The sequence below is a fragment of the Podarcis erhardii genome (assembly GCF_964252035.2).
Source record: "Podarcis erhardii genome assembly, chromosome: 16".
In the NCBI taxonomy this organism is placed as follows: domain Eukaryota; kingdom Metazoa; phylum Chordata; class Lepidosauria; order Squamata; family Lacertidae; genus Podarcis; species Podarcis erhardii.
In genome coordinates, this window is record NC_138514.1 from 38,081,367 (window position 1) to 38,103,446 (window position 22,080).

Genomic DNA, 22,080 nt, shown 5'->3' on the forward strand with positions numbered 1-22,080 from the left:
GCTGATTCACAGGATGGCGTTTGTGTTAAAAAGAGGGGGCGTCTTTTGGGGGGGGAAGAATAGAAGAATAGCAGATCGCCCTTTCTGACGTTGGCATTCAGCTGAAGCAATCGATGCCCACCAGCCTTTTCTGGGCAGCTCCATCTACACACACCCTGCCACCGTGGGAGGGTGCCAAGCACCCTGCTAAAAGGTGACTCAGATTTCACCCTACATCCCCAACTGGCACACTTGCCTCATCTGCCCAAAATACTAGCATGCTGTGTGTGTGTGTGTGTGTGTGTGTGTGTGTTCAGGAGGGAAGATCTCTGCTCCCTGTCCTAGGGGAGCCCCCATCTTGAGAGGGAAGGTGAGGATGCCCCCCCACCCATGCTTTCTCTTAATCTTTCATTTCCCCTAAACTTGCCAGAGTTTCTCCCTCCTGGATCTTATTGACTAAATTTCCCCTTTCCTTGAAAGGTGGAGGGGACGTGGGTGGCGCTGTGAGTTAAACCACAGAGCCTAGGTCTTGCCGATCAGAAGGTCGGCGGTTCGAATCCCCGCGCCGGGGTGAGCTCCTGTTGCTCGGTCCCTGCTCCTGCCAACCTAGCAGTTTGAAAGCACGTCAAAGTGCAAGTAAATAAATAGGTACTGTTATGGCAGGAAGGTAAACGGCGTTTCCATGTGCTGCTCTGGTTCGCCAGAAGCAGCTTCGTCATGCTGGCCACATGACCCGGAAGTTGTACGCCAGTTCCCTCGGCCTATAGAGCGAGATGCGCGCCACAACCCCAGAGTCAGCCACGACGGGACCTAACGGTCAGGGGTCCCTTTAACCTTTACCTTGGAAGGTGGAAAGTGGCGGGTTCTCCTTCCTTGGAGGTTTTTCAACAGAGGTTGGATTGACACCTGTCAAGGAGTCTGTCACTGTGATTCCTGCATTGCAGGAGGTGGGACTAGATGACTCTCAGGTGTCCCTTACAATGTTACAGTTCTCTTTTGTGATGGAATATATCGGCTCTCTGGCCTGGTGGGTTAAAGGAACCTACAGGTTCAGGGCAGTGCTAGAAATTAGCCCAGGGCCAGGCGCATTTTGAGGCTGGTGCATTTCCAGTTGTGACCACGTGGAGATCTCTGGATTTTTCGGTTGGCGCCTGGGGAAGGCAAAGGGCCACTTAGGGATCTGGAAGATTTTCCTTGAAGCTTGGATTCGTTTTGTTTCATGTTTTAATGTGTCGTAAACCCCTCTGAGATTTGTTCTTTAAACTGTATAGAAATGAAAATAGTAATGATGATAATGATAATCATAGAAACTCCATCGCAAAAAAGAAAAGGAAAAAATGGCGCCTAGAAATTCAATTGTGGCGACTGCAGCCTAGGTTTAAGGTGCCATTTGGTGACTAGATCAGTGTTTCCCAACCGGTGTTCCGCGGCACACTAGTGTGCCGCGAGACGTTGCCTGGTGTGCCGTGGGAGGGAGGCGGGCGAGAGCGCAAGGCTTGGGGCGGCAGCTGGCAGCGCGGAGCACGGGGCGCCCTTCGGAGGGCTCCGCGTGCTTCGGGCAACAGGCTGCCGCCCCAAGCCTTGCGCGCCCGGCGGGAGCTCCTGCCGGGCGCGCAAGCCTTGCAGACACTCGCCCGAAGCACGGGGAGCCCTCCGGAGGGCTCCCTGTGCTTCGGGCAACAGGCTGCCGCCCCAAGCCTTGCGCGCCTGGCGGGAGCTCCTGCCGGGCGCGCAAGGCTTGCAGACACTCGCCCGAAGCACGGGGAGCCCTCCGGAGGGCTCCCTGTGCTTCGGGCAACAGGCTGCCGCCTCAAGCCTTGCGCGCCCGGCGGGAGCTCCTGCCAGGCATGCAAGGCTTGCAGACACTCGCCCGAAGCACGGGGAGCCCTCCGGAGGGCTCCCTGTGCTTCGGGCAACAGGCTGCCGCCCCAAGCCTTGCGCGCCCGGCGGGAGCTCCGCGCGGGGCAGACATCTGCAGCTTAGGGAGCCCTGCAGGACTTCCCCGCAGGGCTCTCCAAGCTGCGGATAGCAGCCTGCTGCCCCGCACGAGGGGCGCTCTTAAGCAGAGCGCCCCTCGCGCGGGGCAGACATCTGCAGCTTGGGGAGCCCTGCAGGACTTCCCCGCAGGGCTCTCCAAGCTGCGGATAGCAGCCTGCTGCCCCGCACGAGGGGTGCTCTTAAGCAGAGCGCCCCTCGCGCGGGGCAGACATCTGCAGCTTGGGGAGCCCTGCAGGACTTCCCCGCAGGGCTTTCCAAGCTGCGGATAGCAGCCTGCTGCCCCCCACGAGGGGTGCTCTTAAGCAGAGCGCCCCTTGGGCGGGGCAGACATCTGCAGCTTGGGGAGCCCTGCAGGACTTCCCCGCAGGGCTTTCCAAGCTGCGGATAGCAGCCTGCTGCCCCGCACGAGGGGTGCTCTTAAGCAGAGCGCCCCTTGGGCGGGGCAGACATCTGCAGCTTGGGGAGCCCTGCAGGACTTCCCCGCAGGGCTCTCCAAGCTGCGGATAGCAGCCTGCTGCCCCGCACGAGGGGCGCTCTTAAGCAGAGCGCCCCTCGCGCGGGGCAGACATCTGCAGCTTGGGGAGCCCTGCAGGACTTCCCCGCAGGGCTCTCCAAGCTGCGGATAGCAGCCTGCTGCCCCGCACGAGGGGCGCTCTTAAGCAGAGCGCCCCTCACGCGGGGCAGACATCTGCAGCTTGGGGAGCCCTGCAGGACTTCCCCGCAGGGCTCTCCAAGCTGCGGATAGCAGCCTGCTGCCCTGCACGAGGGGCGCTCTTAAGCAGAGCGCCCCTCGCGCGGGGCAGACATTCACAGCTTGGAGAGCCCTGCAGGACTTCCCCGCAGGGCTCTCCAAGCTGCGGATAGCAGCCTGCTGCCCCGGACCTGTCCTGAAGGCTTGCAGCGGGAGGAGGGCTTTCCTCCCCACCGCCAACATTCAGAATGCTGTTCTGAATGTTGGCGGTGGGGAGGAAAAACCCTCCTCCCACCGCAAGCCCCGGGAAGAGAGGAGAAGCTGTGCGCCTTCTCTTCTGTTCCTGGACCTCCCACCGCAAGCCTTCAGGACAGGTCCCAGAACAGAGGGGAAGGCGCGCAGCTTCTCCTCTCTTCCCGGGGCTTGCGGTGGGAGGAGGGTTTTTCCTCCCCACCGCCAACATTCAGAACAGCATTCTGAATGTTGGCGGTGGGGAGGAAAGCCCTCCTCCCGCCGCAGGCCTTCAGGACAGGTCCGGGAACAGAGGGGAAGGTGCGCAGCTTCTCCTCTGTTCCCAGGGCTTGCGGTGGGAGGAGGGTTCCCCGCTGTCCCGGAGATTTCCCTATGGGCTTTCGTCTTGCGAAGCAAGCCCATAGGGAAATTCGTCTTGCGAAGCCGCTAAAAAATCGGAAAACCCTTTCGTCTTGCGGGTTTTTCGTTTAGCGAGGCATTCGTCTTGCGGGGCACCACTGTACTTTATATATAGTCAATATAGGCACAGAGTTAATTTTTTAAACATTTTCTAATGGTGGTGTGCCTCGAGATTTTTTTCATGAAACAAGTGTGCCTTTGCCCAAAAAAGGTTGGGAAACACTGGACTAGATTACAGTGGTACCTTGGTTTAAGAACAGCCCTGTTCACGAACTATTTGGTATACGAACTCCGCAAAACCGGAAATAGTGTCCTGGTTTGCGAACTTTACCTCAGTCTAAGAACAGAAGCCGAACGGTGGAAGGGCACCGGCAACGGGAGGCCTCATTAGGGAAAGCGCGCCTCAGTTTAAGAACGGTTTCGGTTTAAGAACGGACTTCCAGAACGGATTAAGATCGTAAACCAAGGTACCACTGTATATATTTGGGTTTCTAGTGCTGCTTCAGGGCCAGTCAGCCTCTGAATACCAGCATAGAAGCAACAACTGCATAAAGAATTTATTACAGTCAAGCAGAATACAGTGGTACGTCTGGTTATGTACTTAATTCGTTCCAGAGGTCTGTTCTTAACCTGAAACTGTTCTTAACCTGAAGTACCACTCTAGCTAATGAGGCCTCCCGCTGCTGCCGCGCCGCCGCCACGCGATTTCTGTTCTCATCCTGAAGCAAAGTTCTTAACCTGAGGTACTATTTCTGGATTAGCAGAGTCTGTAACCTGAAGCGTATGTAACCTGAAGCGTATTTAACCCGAAGTACCACTGTACAATTTTTCTTAGATGAACTAAATAAAAACCCACGAATAATGGCTGGGGTTGAGGAGATTGCTGCCTCTCTGCCTTGTCTGATGTCCCCTTGACCTGATAGAGAAGAGCTGCTCTGGCCCTCTGGTCGCCCACCTGGGCTCTTGCTCTCAACCCTGGAACGCATGAAGCGGGCAGGAGACCTCTAACCATGTGCAGAGTGCCTTTCCCTCACTTCCACCCTTCCTGAGGGGAGGAAGCAGAGAAGCCGTGGTGGTTCCTGGATCCCGACCCAGCTGCTGATTCTCTCCTCCTCCTACTGCAGCCCGCCGAGGACCCCGCCGGGTGGCTCACCAGATCCCCCAGGAGATCCTCTCGGACCCTGAGCTCCAGGCAGCCGTGGCGTCCCTCCCCAGCAACTACAACTTTGAGGTCCACAAGACGGTGTGGCGGATCCGGCAGGCCGGGGCGAAGCGGGGTGAGTGTCTTGGCCGGGGGGGGGGGGGGAGATGGCAAGACTATGGAGTTGGAAGGGGACCCCCAAGGGTCATCTAGAACAACCCCCTGCAGTCGTCTCCTGCTCTCCTTCCTTGGCTGAGCTCAGGGCTCCCGTCTGATTTGGGCCGTTGGAGAGGTTTGGGCCCTGGAGACCCCCACCCTCTGAGCCCATGGCGGCTGGTGAAGCAGGAGGCAGGGAGCCTGGGGTGGGCGGAGCCAGAGTCAATGATGGGTGGAGCCAACTCAGGCAGTTAAAGCACCACGATGCTGCTTTAAACACTTGTGGCTCCCCCCGGAGGCTTCTGGGAGCTGTAGTTTTGTTCAGGGTCCTGAGAGGTGTTGGAAGACCCCTCTGTCCTCTCAGAGCTACAATTCCCACATCCCCCTTCACAGGGAATTTGGGACTTGCAGCTCTCTGGGGGCGTCTCCTAACAACTCTCAGCACCCATGACAAACTACAGCTCCCAGGATTCTTTGGAGGAAACCGGGGCTTTCCACTCCGTCCCCCAGGCCACATGGACACCAGAAAATTCTGATGTTGCTTGTAAGGCAGCCACGGCTTCCCCCAGGGAGTCCTGGGTGCTGTAGTTTGCTCAGGGTGCCGAGTTCTTCAGAGACCTTGCACAGAACTATGGTTCCCAGGGTTCCCTGTTGAATCACTGGGCGTAGGAGCTCTGGGAGGGGCACACAAGGAGGCGGAGAGGAGAGCTGAGAGCCGGATTCATTATGTGATGGGGGAAGGCCAGGCTGGATGGGACCCCCCTGGCCTGATCCTGCAGCCAGGCTCTTGATGCTCTCACATTCCCCCAGCCGTGCAGCCTGCATCCTCATGGGGAAGCCCTGTTTCGGGGGGGGGACCAGGGTGGCAGGCCTTGGCTTGTGTGTGCGGTGGCTGCCCGGGGGGGCGGGGAAGGGGCTGGCACAGCGGCTGCTGACTGGTGCCATCCGTGCCAAGACGAGCCGGCTTTGTGCAGCCGTTGCCCGAGCAAGAGTCACGTCGGCCCGATGATCAGCCTCCGCGTCAGGGTGATAATGGGATCGGACAAGGCAGCGTCAGCTGCCGACGGGCCTGGGAGCTCTGCCAGGCGGAGCCAGGCCTCTGCTTGCGCGGCTGGGGGGGGTGGAGTGGGGAGGGCAGCTAGCCAGGCGCGCCCCACGTTGGGAGAGATGGGGAGCGGGGATGGAAGGTTCAGGGCAGACAGAAGGAAGGGCTTCTTCCCGCAGCGCGTGGTTAACCTGTGGAACTCGCCTCCGCAGGAGCCACCAACTTAAAAGAGGATTGGGCAGATTCATGGAGGAGGAGAAGTCACGACCCACAATGGATATTCTCTGCCTCCGCTGTCTGTTTCCTGCGGAAACCGCAGGAGGGCAGAGGGCTCTTGCACTCAGGTTCTGCTTGCAGGCTTCCCTTGGTGGCACCTGCTCGGCCATTGTGAGAACAGAAGACTTAATGTGCCTGATTCATCAGGCTCTTCCTATGGAGAGGTCTGTTGTGGTGGCAGAACCTCCATGCCCAGGGACAGTCTACCTCTGAATACCAGAGGTTCTGCTCAGGTCTTCTTTGTGGGCCTCCCTTTGGGCCATCTGCTTGACCACTGTGAGAAGAGGATGCCAGACGAGATGGGCCCCTCTTGGGCCTGATCCAACTGCCTGTAAATGAATGGAAAATCCAGATGAAGTTTATTAATTCTATTGCATTTGTATCCCAACTTTTTCCCCCAAGGAGCTCAAGGTGGCCTGCATACTTCTCCTCGTTTCATCCACACAGCAACCCACTTGAGAAGCAGTGAGCTTCATGGCCAAGAGGGTATTTGAACCCTGGTCTTTTCCGGGTTCTAGCCCAGCACTCTAACCACTTAGCCACGCTGCCTTGGGTTGAAAGGTCTTGTCCAGCTGGAGTAGCCCCTTGACTTCCTGGGTCCTCTTCCCACCTTAGCGGCAGCTGGGCCCAGTTTCAGCCACCGGCATTGCAGATGCAGCCATCCCATAATGCTTCGTGCAAGGACCCTGCAAAGGGAGCGTTCCTGGGTTGGGCTCAAGGCATGCCCAGAGGTTGTTCCACCTCACCCCGGTGTGCCGTGATGGGTCTGGGGGAGAAGGGGCACTGCCTCCTCTTTGGTTGCTCAGAAGCCCCCTTCCAGTCTTCTGCACAGGGGTGTGAGGTGAGAATTTGGCCGGAAATGTGGAGGTCGAAGGCCCCCAGCTTTGAGAATATTTTTATCCTGCTGTTCTGTCAGAAAAAGGCCCACGGAACTGCTTTGAAATCGCAAGTGCAAAAGATAGTCGCTGCCCCGTCGGGGTTGCAATATGAGAAGACGCAGCACAAAAGGAAAATGGAGGAGGAGGGAGGAGGAAATGCGCTTTCTGTGACATGTGTCCTATCCTTCTTTCTCTCAGTGGCGCTGCAGATGCCTGAAGGCCTCCTCATGTTCGCCTGCACCCTGGCAGACATCATTGAGAGGTGAGTAGGGGAAAAAGAGGTCAAACGTGGACTGGCCACTGGCGGGGATTGAGAGCAGGGCAGAGGGTGAATGGGTGGGCTGGACCCTGAGAGGGTGGGCTTGGCGTGAGTGGGAGGGGGCAAGAATAATGCATCCTGGTATAAATGGTTTGCTCAGAGTAAGGAGGGGCTGGAGAGCTGGGGCTGCCAGTCAGTGCAGACATCACTGAGTCTCAATCTAGTTGAGTAGGAAGCATCTTCCTCTGCTGCTGCTTAGACCACCCCTTTCTGCAGAGCCGCGAGGGACTAGAAACGTCCTTTTTAGGGGAAGGCCCTGGAAAGCTGCTGCTGCCAGCCAGTGCTGGCCGTACTGAGCTAGATGAGCCAGTGGCCCGACTGCAGGTGTCAGGTCCCTTCCTATGGGTGGTCACTTCTGCGCCTGGCCTGGGTGGTTTGAGGGTCAAATGGGGAGCTGACAGGATCTGCCCCTGTTTGCAGAGCCTCGGGGCGTCCTAGACTCCTTTGCAGGGCTGCCAATTATTATTATTTATTTCAATTGAAAATACAGCCCTTCTTCCTGAACGTAGAGAAAACTGCCTTCTGCTGAGTCAGGCCGTTTGCCCATCTAGCGCAGTATTGTCCGCACGGACCGGCAGCCACGGCTCTCCAGGATTGAACGTTCAGGAGCCTGGCATGCACAGCAGGGGCTCTGCCACTGAACCACCCTATCAGTACTCTAGTCCTCCTTATTCTAAGTGAGGGGCTGGCTTGAACAGGAATGGAGGAGGCTGAGGTGGTTATTGTCCCATCTTGCTCAGTGCTGTCTGCACTGGCTGGCAGCAGCTCTTTGGGGTTTTGGGGGCGGGAGAGTCGCTGTTGCCTCCATGTCCTGCTCAGGGGGGTCCCTTAGGGGCCCTGTTAGGACAGGAGGGTAGACTAGATGGCCCCCCTTTGGCCCAATGCTGCGGCTAGTCTTGTTTTAAGGAGGGGGGGTAGGTCCCTTTTCCTTTCCTGCTGCAGCTGCAGCCAGTCCCCGGCTGGTGTGCTGCTGGCCCTTTAAGGGAGCTGGCCTCCCTCCCAGCATGGGGCCGCTTTCATGTCTCCGACTTCAAAGGCAGCTGATTATGGCGATCCTTTTATCTGAATGAAACCTGAAGCATGACTTTCCCTGGCAGCAGCTGCCTCTGATCCTTGGTGCTGCAGGCAGAGGAGGAGGAGGGGGGGGGAAGGAGGAGGAGGAGGAGGGGGCTGGGGGCCCACATTGCAGGACCAAATTGCCCCAACCAGGGGGCTGCTCTCTTGCAAATGCCACTGGTCCTGTGCTTTGCTCAGGGCTGCTGCCCTTCTCCTAGAAGGGAGGCCTTATCTGCAGCCAAGTGCCTTGGTGGAACCTCCAGCTTTAAAGGCACTCTACCACCCAGGCGCCAGGGACCAGGAAGGGGAGATGGTCGCATCCACCCCCAGGATCCTCTCTTGCTCTCAGCCAGCCTTGCAAAGGAGCCTTTGGGCGTTCTGGACTGCAGTTCCCTCCATCACGGCTGCAGGAGAGCTGGGAGCTGGTGGGAGTTGCAGTTCGGAACATCTGGACGGGACAGCCTGCTTGCTCTGCCCAGGCGTGGCTTCCGTTGGTCTGGATGCAGAAACCCCAGGGCGCCTGCCAGGTTTTGCCCCCATGTTTCCCTTGACCCAACCTTTCTGTTTCCCAGAGATTGCAAATGGTCCTTTTAAATGCCCCTCATTACCGCTCTCAAATGAGGGGAAACCCAAACCGGCAAGACACAAACCTCCGTTCTCTTCCTCGCCTCCCTCTTGAGACCATCGGAAGAACCTGGCAGCCGGATCGGGCCCCAGATGGGACCCCATCGAGTCCAGCCTCCTGTTCCCCCTCCCCTCCTGCAGTTTGCGTCAACAGGTACCCCAAAGCATCCCTGGCCTTCGGCGGCAGAGCAGAGCCATCATCCCGGCTAGTAGCCATTCCTAGCCCCCTCCTCCAGCCTGATTTCCAAGGCAAGCCTGCCCTGAAAAGCCTTTCTGGGAGTGGCGTGGGGAGAACAGACGTAGCCGTTCTGCCAAAGCAGCGTCCAGACTCGGCCTCGGATCCGCCTGGCTTCCTGCGGTGATTGCCATGCGAGGGAGCATCCTGGCGGCCGCATTTTCTCTCTACTGTATCTCTCCCCCCCCCTCCCCAAATCCCCTCCTGGGCTCTTGTGCCTCTCCTGCCTTTCATATGAAACCTCTCTTCCAGAGATTACTCTGAGTGAAATATTCAGGAGGCCATAAAGGGGGGGGGGAGGACGTGTGGGTGCGTGGAAGGAGGGGGTGATCATGGTGAGGTGGGTGCCGCCCACTCAGATCTTCTCAGCTCGGCAGAGCCGCCCACCTTGCTGAGTGAGTGCCGGCGGAGGCTGGGGGGTGATTCCTCCCAGCCCGTCAACCTGACACAGCCCAAACCCAACACAGGATTCGAACGTGGTGCTCCCTTTGGGGCGGGTACTCGATGTCTCTTTCCCGGATATGTCGCCCTTGGAACCGGCTGCTTGTCTGCCGGGGAGGGCGGGCGAGAGTTAAGCAGAGTGCGCCAGGCCAACTCGCCAGGAACGGCATGGCGTGCGCAAGTCTCCGGTCTTGGCAGAGATCTTGGGCATGAAAGGAGCCTCTCTGGCAGAAACTTTAAAGCCCTCTCTCCCCACTCGCAGAACAAGCCAGGACGGGGAGATAAGGAGGATCAGAGGAGGCAGAGAGGCGCATCTCGCATGCCAAGGTGCCCACGGAGTTGGCATGGGGGGGCTGGGAGCCATTCTCACCTCTCCGTCCCTCCGTAAGGGCATAAGCCTGCTGGATCAGGCCAGCGGCCCATTGAGTCCAGTCGTCTTGATCTCACAGGGGCCAAATACCCCTTGGAAAACAAGAATCGAGATAGACTGCCCCTGAACTGGGAGGCTTCATAATCAGAAGAGCCCAGTCGTCTGTCTTCACAGTGAGCAACTCTCAGGCAGGAACTGAGCTCTACGGAGGCTTCCTGAGCTGGACTGGATGAGCCTTGGGGGTCCCTTCCAACTGCAGAATTCTGTGATTCCAAGCAGCAGCAAGGGACTCGCCCTCTAAGCGGTCACAGAAGGGCAACTGCTGGCCAGAGCTGTGGGATCGGAGGCGGGTTTGGCCACCTCTCCGTGCCTTTCCCTTCCTTCGCTCCCCCTCCTCACGAGGAAACGAAGGGGCAGGGAGAAGCGCATGCAAATGCCGTCCTGCTGGATTTGCATAGATCTCAGGCGGGGCTGCAGAGTTCGGCTCCCCAGGCGGCCCAGCCAGGGCGCTGCTGCTGCTGCTGCGTCTTGAAGGCGGCTGCTATTTTCGGCTTTCCAAATTCGCAGCCTTCTCGCAGGTGGAGTCTGGCACCTGCGTGGCCCAGCCGCCAAATCTCTCTCTCGCTTTGTCTGTCAGCCGCCCCCCCCCCAACACACGACCCTCCAGTCGCTGCCTGAGCTGAAAGACCTCTCCTTGCCCCCCCCCCCAGCAGATCACACACCTCTCCCTGCAATTGATCATTATCATCAATTGCATTTATATCCCGCCGTTTTCCCCAACGTGGCAGGCAGGGTTCTTCCCAGCAAACCTGGTCCCCACAACAACCCTGCCAGGTAGGTCAGGCTGAGCGGGGCCAGGTGAGTTTCACGAAGGCTGAGCGGGGGGGATTTGACGCCTCCCAGGTGCTACTCCTCATTGGATCCCCACCACAGCCCAAAATGCGGCACTTCTGCCCCCCCTCGCCGCAGCCCCTCCCCCCCCTTTTGCTGCTGCCGCTGCCTGCCTTTCGCCCTGGGAAGGAAGGCAGAAAGGAAGGAGGGAGGCTGTTAGCAGAATAGTGCCCTGCGGCCTTCTCCAATCAGAGTTAATGATCTGTTTATCGTGTGACATTTTGACGGGAGAAGAACCGGTGGAGCTGAACTGCGAGGCGTCCGCTCCGGGAGTACTGGCAGCTGCAGCCGCCACCAACGGGGGAGTCCCTGGCCTGCCGGGTGCTGCCTGCCTTGGCGGGTGCAGGGGGCGACGGCCAGGTTCTTGCAGGGGCAGGAGGATCAGGGCCTCCGCGCCCTTGCGTGCAACTTTGGTGCATCCAGCTGGCTTCCGTCCCCTGCAGCGCCCAGATAATCGCAGATTTTGTGCTGGGTGAAGGGGGCGAGGGGCATCAGAAGAGCAGCTGGCCGCAGCTGGATTGGTTCAAGGTGGGGCCCACCAGATCCCACCCTGGCCAGCCAGATGCCCCAGTGGAAGCCATCAGCAGGACCTGGGAGCCCTCTCCTCCTTCCTCCTCCATGGATTTTTCTAATTAGCTTTTCGAGCCATCTAGGTGGGTGGACATCCGGTGGGAGGGAGTTCCACAGGTTATCCGTGTGCTGCGTGAAGAAGCCCCTCTGTGGCCGACCAAAGGGAACCCACGGCAAGCAGGACCTGAGAGCAGCAGCCTCCTCCCTCTCTTGTTCTCCCGCATGCCAAGGTAGACTGGCTCTGCCCGTGGAGGTTCCATTTAGGAATCCTTAGCGACTAAAAGCTCTGCCGGTCCCCCTCGGCCACCAGTGTTCCCACAAGCAGTGTGGGATTGCCTCCGATGATCATTTTGGTCCCTTAAAACTCTCCCTGCAACTTCACGCCCCATCTCTGCCGCTTCCTTGTTGCCGCGTTTCTTTGGCCTCGGTTTTCCCGTCTGTGGAATGGGAAGACCAGTCATCACACAGGTGGGGAACCTCCTGCCCCACAGCGTCAGCCCCCCCCAATTGGTCGGCTCCTGCTGCTGCTGAGCAGTATGTTTTTCCCACTCCATCCAGGGGAGCGAGATCTCCTGCAGGCCGCGGTCCCTGCTCTAGCCGCAGCAAGGATGCGCCTTCCTGTCCTGGGCTTTTTCTCTGTGTGGGTCTGCCCCCTTTCTGGTGCTGCGGGGCCGGCTGTGGGTGTGGGTGTTCTGCCTGCCTCCCTTCTGCTTCTCTCTCCCTCCTGCATCTTCTGCCTTGGAGAAGCGCAGCCTCATTTTTTGATGAGCGCCTAATCCCCTGAATTGCAAACAGCTTTCCCCAATTGAGGAGGTGGATTAGCACACTCCAGTTTAATCATGTTGACATCTCCGGAGCGGCCTGGCTGCTGGGGCAGTGGAGGGAGGGGGCAGCCGGCCGGGGGTCTTCCAGCTGGCAGAGGGAGAGGGTAGGGTTGCCTCCCCTATGGGGTGTGGGGTGGCTGCGGAGGTCCCTTTGACCATCTTGCCACAGGTGCAGCTTCCTCCTAACTTGCTGCCCCAGTGGCCTCTTCCTTAAAAAATCCTAGAATCGTCGAGTTGGACAGGACCCCCAAAGGTCATGTAGTCTGACCCCCTGCAATGGAGGAGTCACAATACATCCGGATCTTTGCTTCAAAAAGCCCCCAGAAAGGAAGTTGGGACTCGTGGGCATCCAGCGAAGCTGACCGTTGGAAGATTCAGGATAGATCAGAAGGCTTCTTCACCCAGCACAGAGTTAACCTGTGGAACTCACTCCCACAGGAGACACCATGATGGCTGCCAACCTGGATGGCTGTGAAAGGGGATTGGGTAAACTCATGAAGGAGGAGACGCCTGTCGATGGGCGACTAGCCAGGATGGCGACGCTCTGCCTGTGTGGCCTGAAACCATTAATGCCAAAACCGCAGGAGGAGAAGGAGCTCTTGTGCTTACATCCTGCTTGCGGGTTTCGCATTTGGGGCATCTGTCAGAATACTGGGCCAGATGGGCCATGGACTCTTCTGGTGTTGTTAAGATGTGCCTGTTCCCATTTCCCATCTGGGAGAACTGAGGCCAGAAGATGGCGACTGGCTTGAGCGTGTGGGGATTCATCCGGGTTTTCTCCAGTCCAGCGCTGCACCTGCCGCTGTTCCCAGCAGCACCTGGCTGGGCCCCAAAGCTGGGACATGGGGCTGCGCGGCTCCCTCTTTCCTCAGCCCACCTCCTCTCCTCTCCTCTCTTGCAGGTTCACAGAGGCCGAGGCCGTGGTGATGGGCGATGTGACTTACGGGGCCTGCTGCGTGGACGACTTCACCGCCCGGGCACTGGGAGCCGACTTCCTGGTCCACTATGGCCACAGCTGCCTGGGTACGAAGGAGGCAAGGGCCGGGCCTGGGCCAGTCTCTCCGCCCGGGAATTGGAGGTCTAGTCGTGGTGTGGCAGTTAAAGAGTGCCAGACTGGGGAGACTGGGGGTTCACATCTCCACTCGGCCTTGTACAGTCATATCTCGGGTTGCGAACGTGATCCTTGCAGGAGGCATGTTTGCAACCCGCAGGGTTCACAACCCACTGTGCACGTGCGTGACGCGATTTGGCGTTCCTGCGCATGCGCGTGACATTTTGTGTTCCTGCGCATGTGCGAGCGCCAAAACCCGGAAGTAACCCGTTCCAGTACATGAGGGTGTGGCGCGGTCCGCAACCCGAAAATGTGCAACCTGCAATGTTCGTAACCCAAGGTATGACTGTAGTTTGCAGGGTAGGTCACCTTGGGTGGGCCTCCTCCCTCCCTCCCTTCCTTCCTTCTATCCTTTTCGCCTGGCCTTCCTCACAGGGTTGCAGTGAGGACAAACCCGGGAGTGGTGGGCAGGAGGTCCTTGGGCGCCCCCTTGAGCTCATTGGAGGAAAGGCAACCTTTGAGCATAAAGGGAACTCTGGAGTCTCGGGGCAGAATTATTTCTGCCCCTGCCTGCCTCCTTTCCTCTCCTGTTTTTCCTTTTGTTTCACAATGTCCTTGATTTCAGGAGCTTCTGGGCACGGGTTGTGGCCCCGCTTTGCCCCATGGAGAGTATTTTTTGGGGGGGGGGCTTTGCTGCACTGGAGGAGGAAGAGGAGGAAGGCTTGGCTGGGTGGGGGAGGGGAGGCCAGGAAACCCGAAAAGAGGGCTGGCTGCTGCCGCTGCCTTGCATCTCCCTAGGCGGAAACGGTTCTCTGGATGCTGTTGCTATGGCAACTGCAGCGCTGCTGTCCCAGATGCTGCTAACTTTGAAGTCCGCCCAGGATGGAATCCGGCTCAAAATAACAGGGAAAGGAAAGGAAAGGGGGAGGGAGGGAGGGAGAGGGAGGGAGAGATAGAAAAGGAAAAAAGGGGCCATGTTAGCTTTTAAGGTGGATCTGCAGAATTATCGCCCCGGAGGGAGGGGGGTGGAGCTTCCCTGAGCCTTCATCCTCTCTCCTCCCTCTGGCCCAGCTCTCTGATTTTTTTTGGCATTGTTGCTAGGGCTGTTGCTGGGTGTGTGCGTGGGGGGGGGTCACAGTGATGGAGTGTGGGGGGGTGGGAGATCATTGGAGGGGTGGGGAGAAGCAGGTGGATGAGGAGGAGGCTGTAAGAGCCCCCTGGCACAGGCGGATTGGAAGTGGGGAGGAATCTCTCTTACCTAATTTATTCCCGCTTTTCCTGGCTTCTCTCCCCCCCATCGCAACCCTCTGTCTTTTCCAGGTCAGGGACGGCCTTCGCAGAAGGAGGAGCAGTCTGTATTCTGCACACACACACACACACACACACACACACACACACACCTCCCTCTCTGCCCCCCCCCACGATTTTCAGTGCGCCAAGAGGAGCAGGGCAAGCGGGGGGGGGGGTTGCATTATGCAGGGACACCCCACCCTTGCCAAGTGATACACCTAAAGGGCAGCCTGCGTCCCTTGGGGGCTTCTCACAGTTAGCAGGCAGGGTAGTGGGATGGGGGGGGGCTGGCAATGCAGCCCCTCCCCCTTCCCTGAGCTGGTGGCCCTAGAGCGCCAGCACCGCAGGGGTGTTGCAGGCAGGCAGACGTGCGGCAGCCAAGTCCCGAGTTCCGTTTAGGAGAGGTTTAATTGACGCCGCATGCCGTCTGTCTCTCCTCCCCCCCCCCCCCGGCAGTGAGATTGAAAAGCCATCCAAAGCGAAGCACCCAAACCACTGCTCGGAAAAGCCTCCTTGGCGAATTGCAGAGTTGGAAGGGACCCCCAGAGGTCATCTAGCCCAACCCCTGCAATGCAGGAAGTGCAGATAAAGAATACATGGCAGGTGGAGGCGCAGCTTTGGCATGGCTTGCGTCTCTGTGCTTAATTTTTTGAGTGGGCTCCCGTTCCTTTCGCTAAGACGAGGGGCCAGGAGAGACAACCGCTCCCCCCCCCAAAAAAAAGTTCTAGGGGATTTTGCACGTGGAGACAGTGGAGCGGACTCCCTCAGGAGGTGGTGGTTTTTCAGCCTCCTCGGAGGGCAGGCAATTCTGTCATGTTGGGAGGGATGCTGAAGTCGCACCCGCTGCAAGGACAGGGGCGGAAATGGCTTTCCGTCGCAGAACAGCCACTCACGCAGAGGGGCGATGGAAGGTGCTCCTTCTGGAACGAAATCCCTTGGTGCGGTGCGCAGTTTGGGGAGGAGAATAAATCTCTTCCTGGAAGGTGTGGAACATCCATTTCCTTGAGTCGTGGGGAGTCCCCTCTCTTGGCAATCTGGTGTCTTTATGCCAGCGTCTCCCTCGGTAGAACCATTAAATGCATTAAGGACTCACAGAATCATAGAATTGTAGAGATTGAAGGGACCCCAAGGGTGCAGCCCCTGCAGCACAGGAATCGCAGCCAGCAATTCATTCTTCATTCTTATCCTTTTCTGCCTTGTGTTTCGACCTGCAAAGGGGCCAGAGTCAGCGTCTGTGTGGATGTGCTCTTTGCAGCGGTGGCTGGGTAGCTAGAGCTACTTTCCTGCTCTGCTTGGCTCTCCCTGCACCTCATATGGACTAGAAACCTGAAGGAGGTTGTTGTCTTTTTCATTTTGCTGGGACTGGGCAGAAGGGAAGTCACACTTTGCCACTTTCTTCATCCAGCGTTTGAGCATGTTGCGATTGTGGCAGTGTGGGATCTCCCCACCTTGGGTAGGTGGGGTTTGCTGCTGAGTAAGAAAATTTATCTTAATGGGGTGAGACCTGAAATCTATTGGATGGAGGATCAGCATGCTTCTCTCCCTGGTGCCCCCCCCCAAAAAAACGCGCCCTGTCATTTTCTCTGCCCTCTCCCTCCAGTTCCCATCGACTCCACACAGGGAGTGAAGATGCTCTACGTCTTTGTGGACATCAAGATTGACACGGCACACTTTGTGGAGACCCTGCGCTTCAACTTCCCTGCGGGGGCCGCGCTGGCCCTCGTCAGCACCGTCCAGTTCGTCTCGGCACTGCAGGTAAGAATAGGGAAATAAATCACAATATTGTGTGTGCTGGGAGTCTTGCCTGCATATTCTTCTTCAGAAGCGTATTGTTAAACTGTGGAACTCTTCTCTGCAGGAGACAGTGGTGGCTTTCAAGGTGGACTCCTCTTTATTCATGGAGGAGAGTGAGGATGTCCGTGGCTTCTAGCCACCAGGGCTAGGCTGTGTCAGCGCTGTGGGAGGGAGGATGTCCCCGAACACCAGATACAGTGGTACCTCGGGTTACATACGCTTCAGGTTACATACGCTTCAGGTTACAGACTCCGCTAACCCAGAAATCGTGCTTCAGGTTAAGAACTTTGCTTCAGGATGAGAACAGAAATTGTACTCCGGCGGCACGGCGGCAGCAGGAGGCCCCATTAGCTAAAGTGGTGCTTCAGGTTAAGGACAGTTGCAGATTAAAAACGGACCTCCGGAACCAATTAAGTACTTAACCTGAGGTACCACTATACTGGGAATCACAAGGGCAAGAGGGCTGCTGCTGCGCCCAGGCCCTGCTTCCCATTGAGGAAAGGAAGACGGCTAGATCATGGGTAGGCAAACTAAGGCCCAGGGTCTGGATCCGGCCCAATCGCCTTCTAAATCTGGCCCACGGACGGTCTGGGAATCAGCATCTCTGGGTTATTTGTGGGGCATAGGAATTCGTTCATTCCCCCCCCCCAATATAGTCTGGCCCCCCCCAACAAGGTCTGAGGGACAGTGGAGCGGCCCCCTGCTGAAAAAGTTTGCTGATCCCTGGACTAGATCGTAGAATCCTAGAATGGTACCCAAGGGTCATCTAGTCCAACCCCCTGCAGTGCAGGAATCTTTGCTAAAGCATCCCTGACAGATGGCCATTCAATCTCTGCTGAAATACCTTCAAGGAAGGAGAGGCCACCATCTCCCGAGGGAGACCGTCCCACTCGCGAGCGGCTCTGACTGTCAGAAAGTTCTTCCTGATGTTGAGTCGGAATCTCCTTTGGTTCAGGTCCTCCCTCACAGAGCGGCAGGAACCAGCCTTGCTCCAACTCCCTTCCGATATTTGAAGACGGCTCTGTGCGTCACCTGCCTTGCATGGCGCTGGAATTTCAGGGTACAGGGGGGGCCGCCTACGCTTTGTGGAGACCCTGAAGAGCCACACCGGGGAAGCCTTTTCCCCAGTGTTACGGAAAAATCTAGGTGTGAGGCTGCTCAGCCCCCCAGCTGGTCGGGCAGAGCCCTTGGGTCCCTGCGGAATAAAGGAAGGAGTCCAGCCACCAACCGGAGCAAAGAGCTGTAGACCAAAGTTTATTGCGCAATAGGTTCAAAGAGGAAATTTGAACCCCGAGGATGGGGTGACAAAGACTTTTAAAACTTTCCCACCATATCCCAGAATACAGTTCGTACAGCATCATTGCTACATCCCTGACATGTCACAAAAGGGGAGGGGTAGACAGGGGTTACACTAGTTCAACCTTGGCAAACAGGTTAAATTAGCATTAAATTAGCATTAGCAGACATGTCAGGGCAAGACCCAGGTATGAGATTAGCATAGGCAAACACCTCTGAAGTCCCACCACCCAAAGTACAATAGAACTTCCTTTGCATGTCTGGACCCCTTGGCAAGTCTGGTGATGGGATTAGGCTTTCCTTGGCCCACAATCAGCTCAGCAATTGTCACCTCTGGGCACTTCCTGGGGTAGGAGGTGTGTATACATGTCCTCTCTTGGGGAGGTGGAAGGGAAAAGAGCCCTTTTTTAAAAGGGCAAAATAGTGTTGAAATGGAGGGAACTGGAAAAGGAGTTGATTTTATATGATTGTTAAAGCTAGGTAACTTCCCTGAGCTGTCAAGTCGAAAGGACACATTTATGCATAATATTTGTAACATTGAACAACTTTAAAGATGTGCCCCCCCCCGTAATTTCCGTAACACCCCCCTTGGAGGTTTTTAACCAGAAGCTGGACGGCCACCTGCCAGGGATGCTTCAGCTGCGATTCCTTCATTGCAGGGGGCTGGACTGGATGACCATGGGGGGTCCCATCCAACTACATTCATAGGATTCTCCTCCCTGCTTTCTCCGAAACCCGTTTTTTAACTGGCTGGCTCGGCGAGCTCTCTCACATCCCGGGATGGCTGTCTGAGCTCCTCTCTGCTGCGTCTCTCACCACATCCCCGTTTGGCAGCCACTCTGTTACTGTCACCCAAGACAGCCCGAGCGAGTGTCACAAAGCGGGTGGCAGGCAGGGAGGGGTCCCAGCAGGGCCTGCGGAGCGCCTGGGTGGGCAGAGATGGATGGGCGCCGGAGCCGTCTGAACACGGCAGCATTGGAGCATTAAGGAGGCGGGCGCAGCTCCTGCCCTTTTAATTGATGCCTTGCCAAGCCCCACGTGGCCCAGCCCGGTTCCCAGGGGTGACGTTTTGGGTTTTATTTTGGAGGGGGGAGCCCTCCTCGTCACAAAATGTGACAGTCGTGTGCCCAGCTCCCATCCAGGGTGGTGCTGAGCCTCCAGAGCACCTCTCTTTCTCAGTCAGGAAGATGGCCGTTTATCCAGCTTTGGGGAACTGGAGCTCTCAAAAGTAATTTTAGGATTTTTCACATCTTTGGGGTTTGTGTGTGTGTGTGTTCCTGGTCAAGTCCCTTTTCTTTTGATTTTTATAATGTATATAAAAGGAGAGAACGGTTAGGGCAACGGACAAAATTGGAATGATGGGAAACAAAGCCATAAAACAGGCAGGGAGAATGTGTAAAGTTGCAGGCGGGTTAAAATGAGGAAGTCCAAGTAAAGAGTGCCAGCATTTATCTGATGATCCAGTTTGGTTCCAGATTTGGCAGCCTTGGAATGAGGGTCGCCTTGAAAAGGATCATTCTCCTGCATTTGTAAGAGCGGAAGGACAAGCCATATTAAAGGTGCCGGGAAGCTCTAGTCCTCGTCAAAATCCATTATTTCCTCCATTATTGCTCTGTTCCAAAACTGGTGGTACCAAGCTCCCAGTGTCAGATTTTGGGCTGTTTTCTGTTGAGTCACAAGCAACTATTTGAGCTGCCAAGATAATAATTTGAGGTCTCTTCCTTTGACAATATCTCTGCATTGATAGGAGGTTTGGTGTGTCGATTTTATATTGTGAAATTCCTTAAGTTGGGTTGTATATGTAATGACACCGGTGAGAACAACTGTTATTAATCTCAGCCCCTGTGTTTCTGCGTCCTCCTTCCTCCCACCCCCTTGACAGGCTGCCCGGCAGGCGCTCCAAGCCGAATACGCCATCTGCACCCCGCAGTGCAAGCCTCTCTCGCCTGGGGAGCTGCTGGGGTGCACAGCCCCCCGCCTGGCCCAGGCCACGGATGCCATCGTGTGAGTAGGACCCCTCGCGTGGGCCTTGCTTGGGATCGGGGCTCTTGGCTAGATAGATGTGTTGGGATACAGTGGACATGGGTGCCTTTGGGGCTGAAGTAAAATTGCTGGAGGGTTGCAGTGCCTGCTGTGGCTCTAGAGACCGATGCAGGAGAGACATGTTTCGTTGCATCTGGGCCAGAGGAAGATGCATGTATCTATGGTTTGGCAAGATCAGCGGTATCACGGACCACGTTTTACAAACTGCAATAATGCTCAGCAAAAAGTCACACACAAATACGAAAAGTCAGCCTTGAGCTGTGTCTCCGTTATCTAGGTGAGCCTAGCCGCATCTGGGTCCTCAAAGGATCCTGTTCCTCCGTCCCTTTTCCGGTCAGTCGTACCTTGGAAGTCGAACGGAATCCATTCCGAAAGTCCGTTCAACTTCCAAAACGTTTGGAAACCAAAGCGCGGCTTCTGATTGGATTCAGGAAGCCCCTGCACCCAATCGGAAGCCCCATCGGACATTCGGCTTCCAAAAATAGTATGCAAACCGGAACAGTCACTTCCGAGTTTGCGGCATTCGGGAGCCAAAACGTTTGAGAACTAAGCTGTTCAAAAACCAAGGTATGACTGTGTAGGCAAGTGAGTTTTGCCAGTTGTCTGCTGACCAAAAACCTCACACGGCTTCTTTTCCTTTTGTGACTCAGACATTACAGGCTATTTTCTGGGCAACGGCCAAGTTCCACACAGTTTTCGTGCCGTAATTCAAGAGTCTTGCGGGTTCTTCCGTTTTTGTGCTATGGAGAATTTCGCAGGACCCAGAAATCATGTGGGATAGTTCATCTGGGGGAATTGATCTGGGTTAACCTCCCGCAGCATCCGTAATGGGACCGGGGGCTCAGGTTTCCTGCCCTGACTCAACTCTGAGCTGAAGGGACAAAGGAGAAGGGGCCCTCTGAGCAGATGCAGAGTGCCTTGCCCTTCCCCTTTGGGTTGGGAGCTTCAGGAATGCCACTCCACAAAGCTTGGCTGGTGGCGGTAATGTCCTATGAGTGGGGGCCGGGGAAGGTCCCAGGGGCCAGGTATCATTGGGGTGGAGGGGGGCACATTTGCAAGCCCCATGACCAGAGACTGTGGTGCCTCTCGGCCTGCAGAACCCCACAGAACCCCCTTGTGACGTTTGGAAATCTTGATGGAAGTTTTTGAGAAGTTCTGGCTGCTTCTGCCATGCACCTTTTGGTCCTGGATCAACTCCTGTCTGTGGAAGGCCTGGGTGGGACTTTGCCCCCCAGATGTGGGGCCAGAGAGAGAGTGTGTGTGTGGGGGGGAGAACTTGGCACTTTGGGGGAAGACAGACGACTCTGGACCTGATGCGGCAACCCCATTAATTTTCTTTAAGGACAGCGAATTAGCCGGCCCCTGCCTCCCGCACACCTAATTATGAGAGGTAATGGAAATGCTTAATGCGCTGTGAACGGCGCAGCAGGGAGACAGAGGGAAATAAATAACGCCCCCCCCACTCTAGGAGGAGAGGGGGTGGGCAGGGAGGGAGAGGGGGCTTTTCTGGCCAGCCCCCCAACCAAAATGATGGAGGGTTTTTTGCCGCCACGTGGCCAACCTTCCCCAGTTTCCCCTCCTCCCAGGGGAGCTGGATAGGTTTGGGATAGCCCTGTTCACAAACACAGCCAGGTTGGGGCCGCCTTCCTAGGAGTTCAGAGACGTACAGAATTGTGGGGTTGGAAGGGACCCCCCAAGGTCCTCTAGTCCAGCCCCCTGAAAGCTGAACTCTGCTGCTCCCGTTGGGGACCAGCGACTAGATTGCCTCGTGAGTCAGGGCAGGCTGGGACTCCAGCAGCAGCAGCAGCAGCAGCAAGAGGAGATGCGGAGGCAGAGGAGGCTGCCCACTGTACCCCTGTGTGATGCCTAGTTCTGTCCTGGTGGCTGCCTTCCACCAACTGACGGAGGGTTGCCTCTAAGTATCGGGCGCCATTAGGCTGCTTGCTCTTGAGGCTGGCGCCACAGGGTGGGCCTGTCCTCCGGGGAGGTTCCCCGTTGTGTCTCTGCCCTGGCCAAGTGCAGAGCAGCATCCGAGGGGCATCTTTGAGGAGGAGAGGTGCTTCGGGGTCTTATAAGACGCCCTGAGACTCTGACGGGGCAAAAGGGGGTCTTTGTTTGACATCTGTTGGGTGGGGCTGGGGATGACCCCTCCCCAAATCCCTGGAGAGAGGCTGCCAGACCAGACTCAGCGGTCTGGATCCATCCAGCGACGCTCCTGAGCGTCCCTCCAAATTTAATTAAATTTGGCAGCAAGGAAGGCGCACGTCAACTATTAGAACGCCGGTGCGGAGTCTCCGGCGTTGATGGATGGTGCTCGCCGGAGCGGGACCTCGTACCGCCAACGGCCACTCGGAGGGTTACGTCTCGGGATCTGGAGAGTGATGAGTAGCCCTGGCTCCTTCTGGACCCCACAGTGTGCCACAGCCTCTGTTTCGTCTGGTCGGAGAGCTCACCTTTTGCC

General features: G+C 56.9%; 1 protein-coding gene across 2 annotated transcripts in view; it reads left to right on the top strand.

Annotated features, from left to right (window-relative positions):
* DPH1 (diphthamide biosynthesis 1) overlaps window positions 1-22,080 on the top strand; it is a 38,261-nt gene that overhangs the window by 1,904 nt on the left and 14,277 nt on the right. For both annotated transcript variants that reach the window (XM_081843747.1, XM_081843748.1), the window contains exons 2-6: window positions 4,444-4,596; window positions 7,014-7,077; window positions 13,047-13,168; window positions 16,087-16,241; window positions 19,459-19,580. In XM_081843747.1, the coding sequence (XP_081699873.1) occupies window positions 4,444-4,596; window positions 7,014-7,077; window positions 13,047-13,168; window positions 16,087-16,241; window positions 19,459-19,580 (616 nt within the window). The remainder of the gene's footprint in view (window positions 1-4,443; window positions 4,597-7,013; window positions 7,078-13,046; window positions 13,169-16,086; window positions 16,242-19,458; window positions 19,581-22,080) is intronic.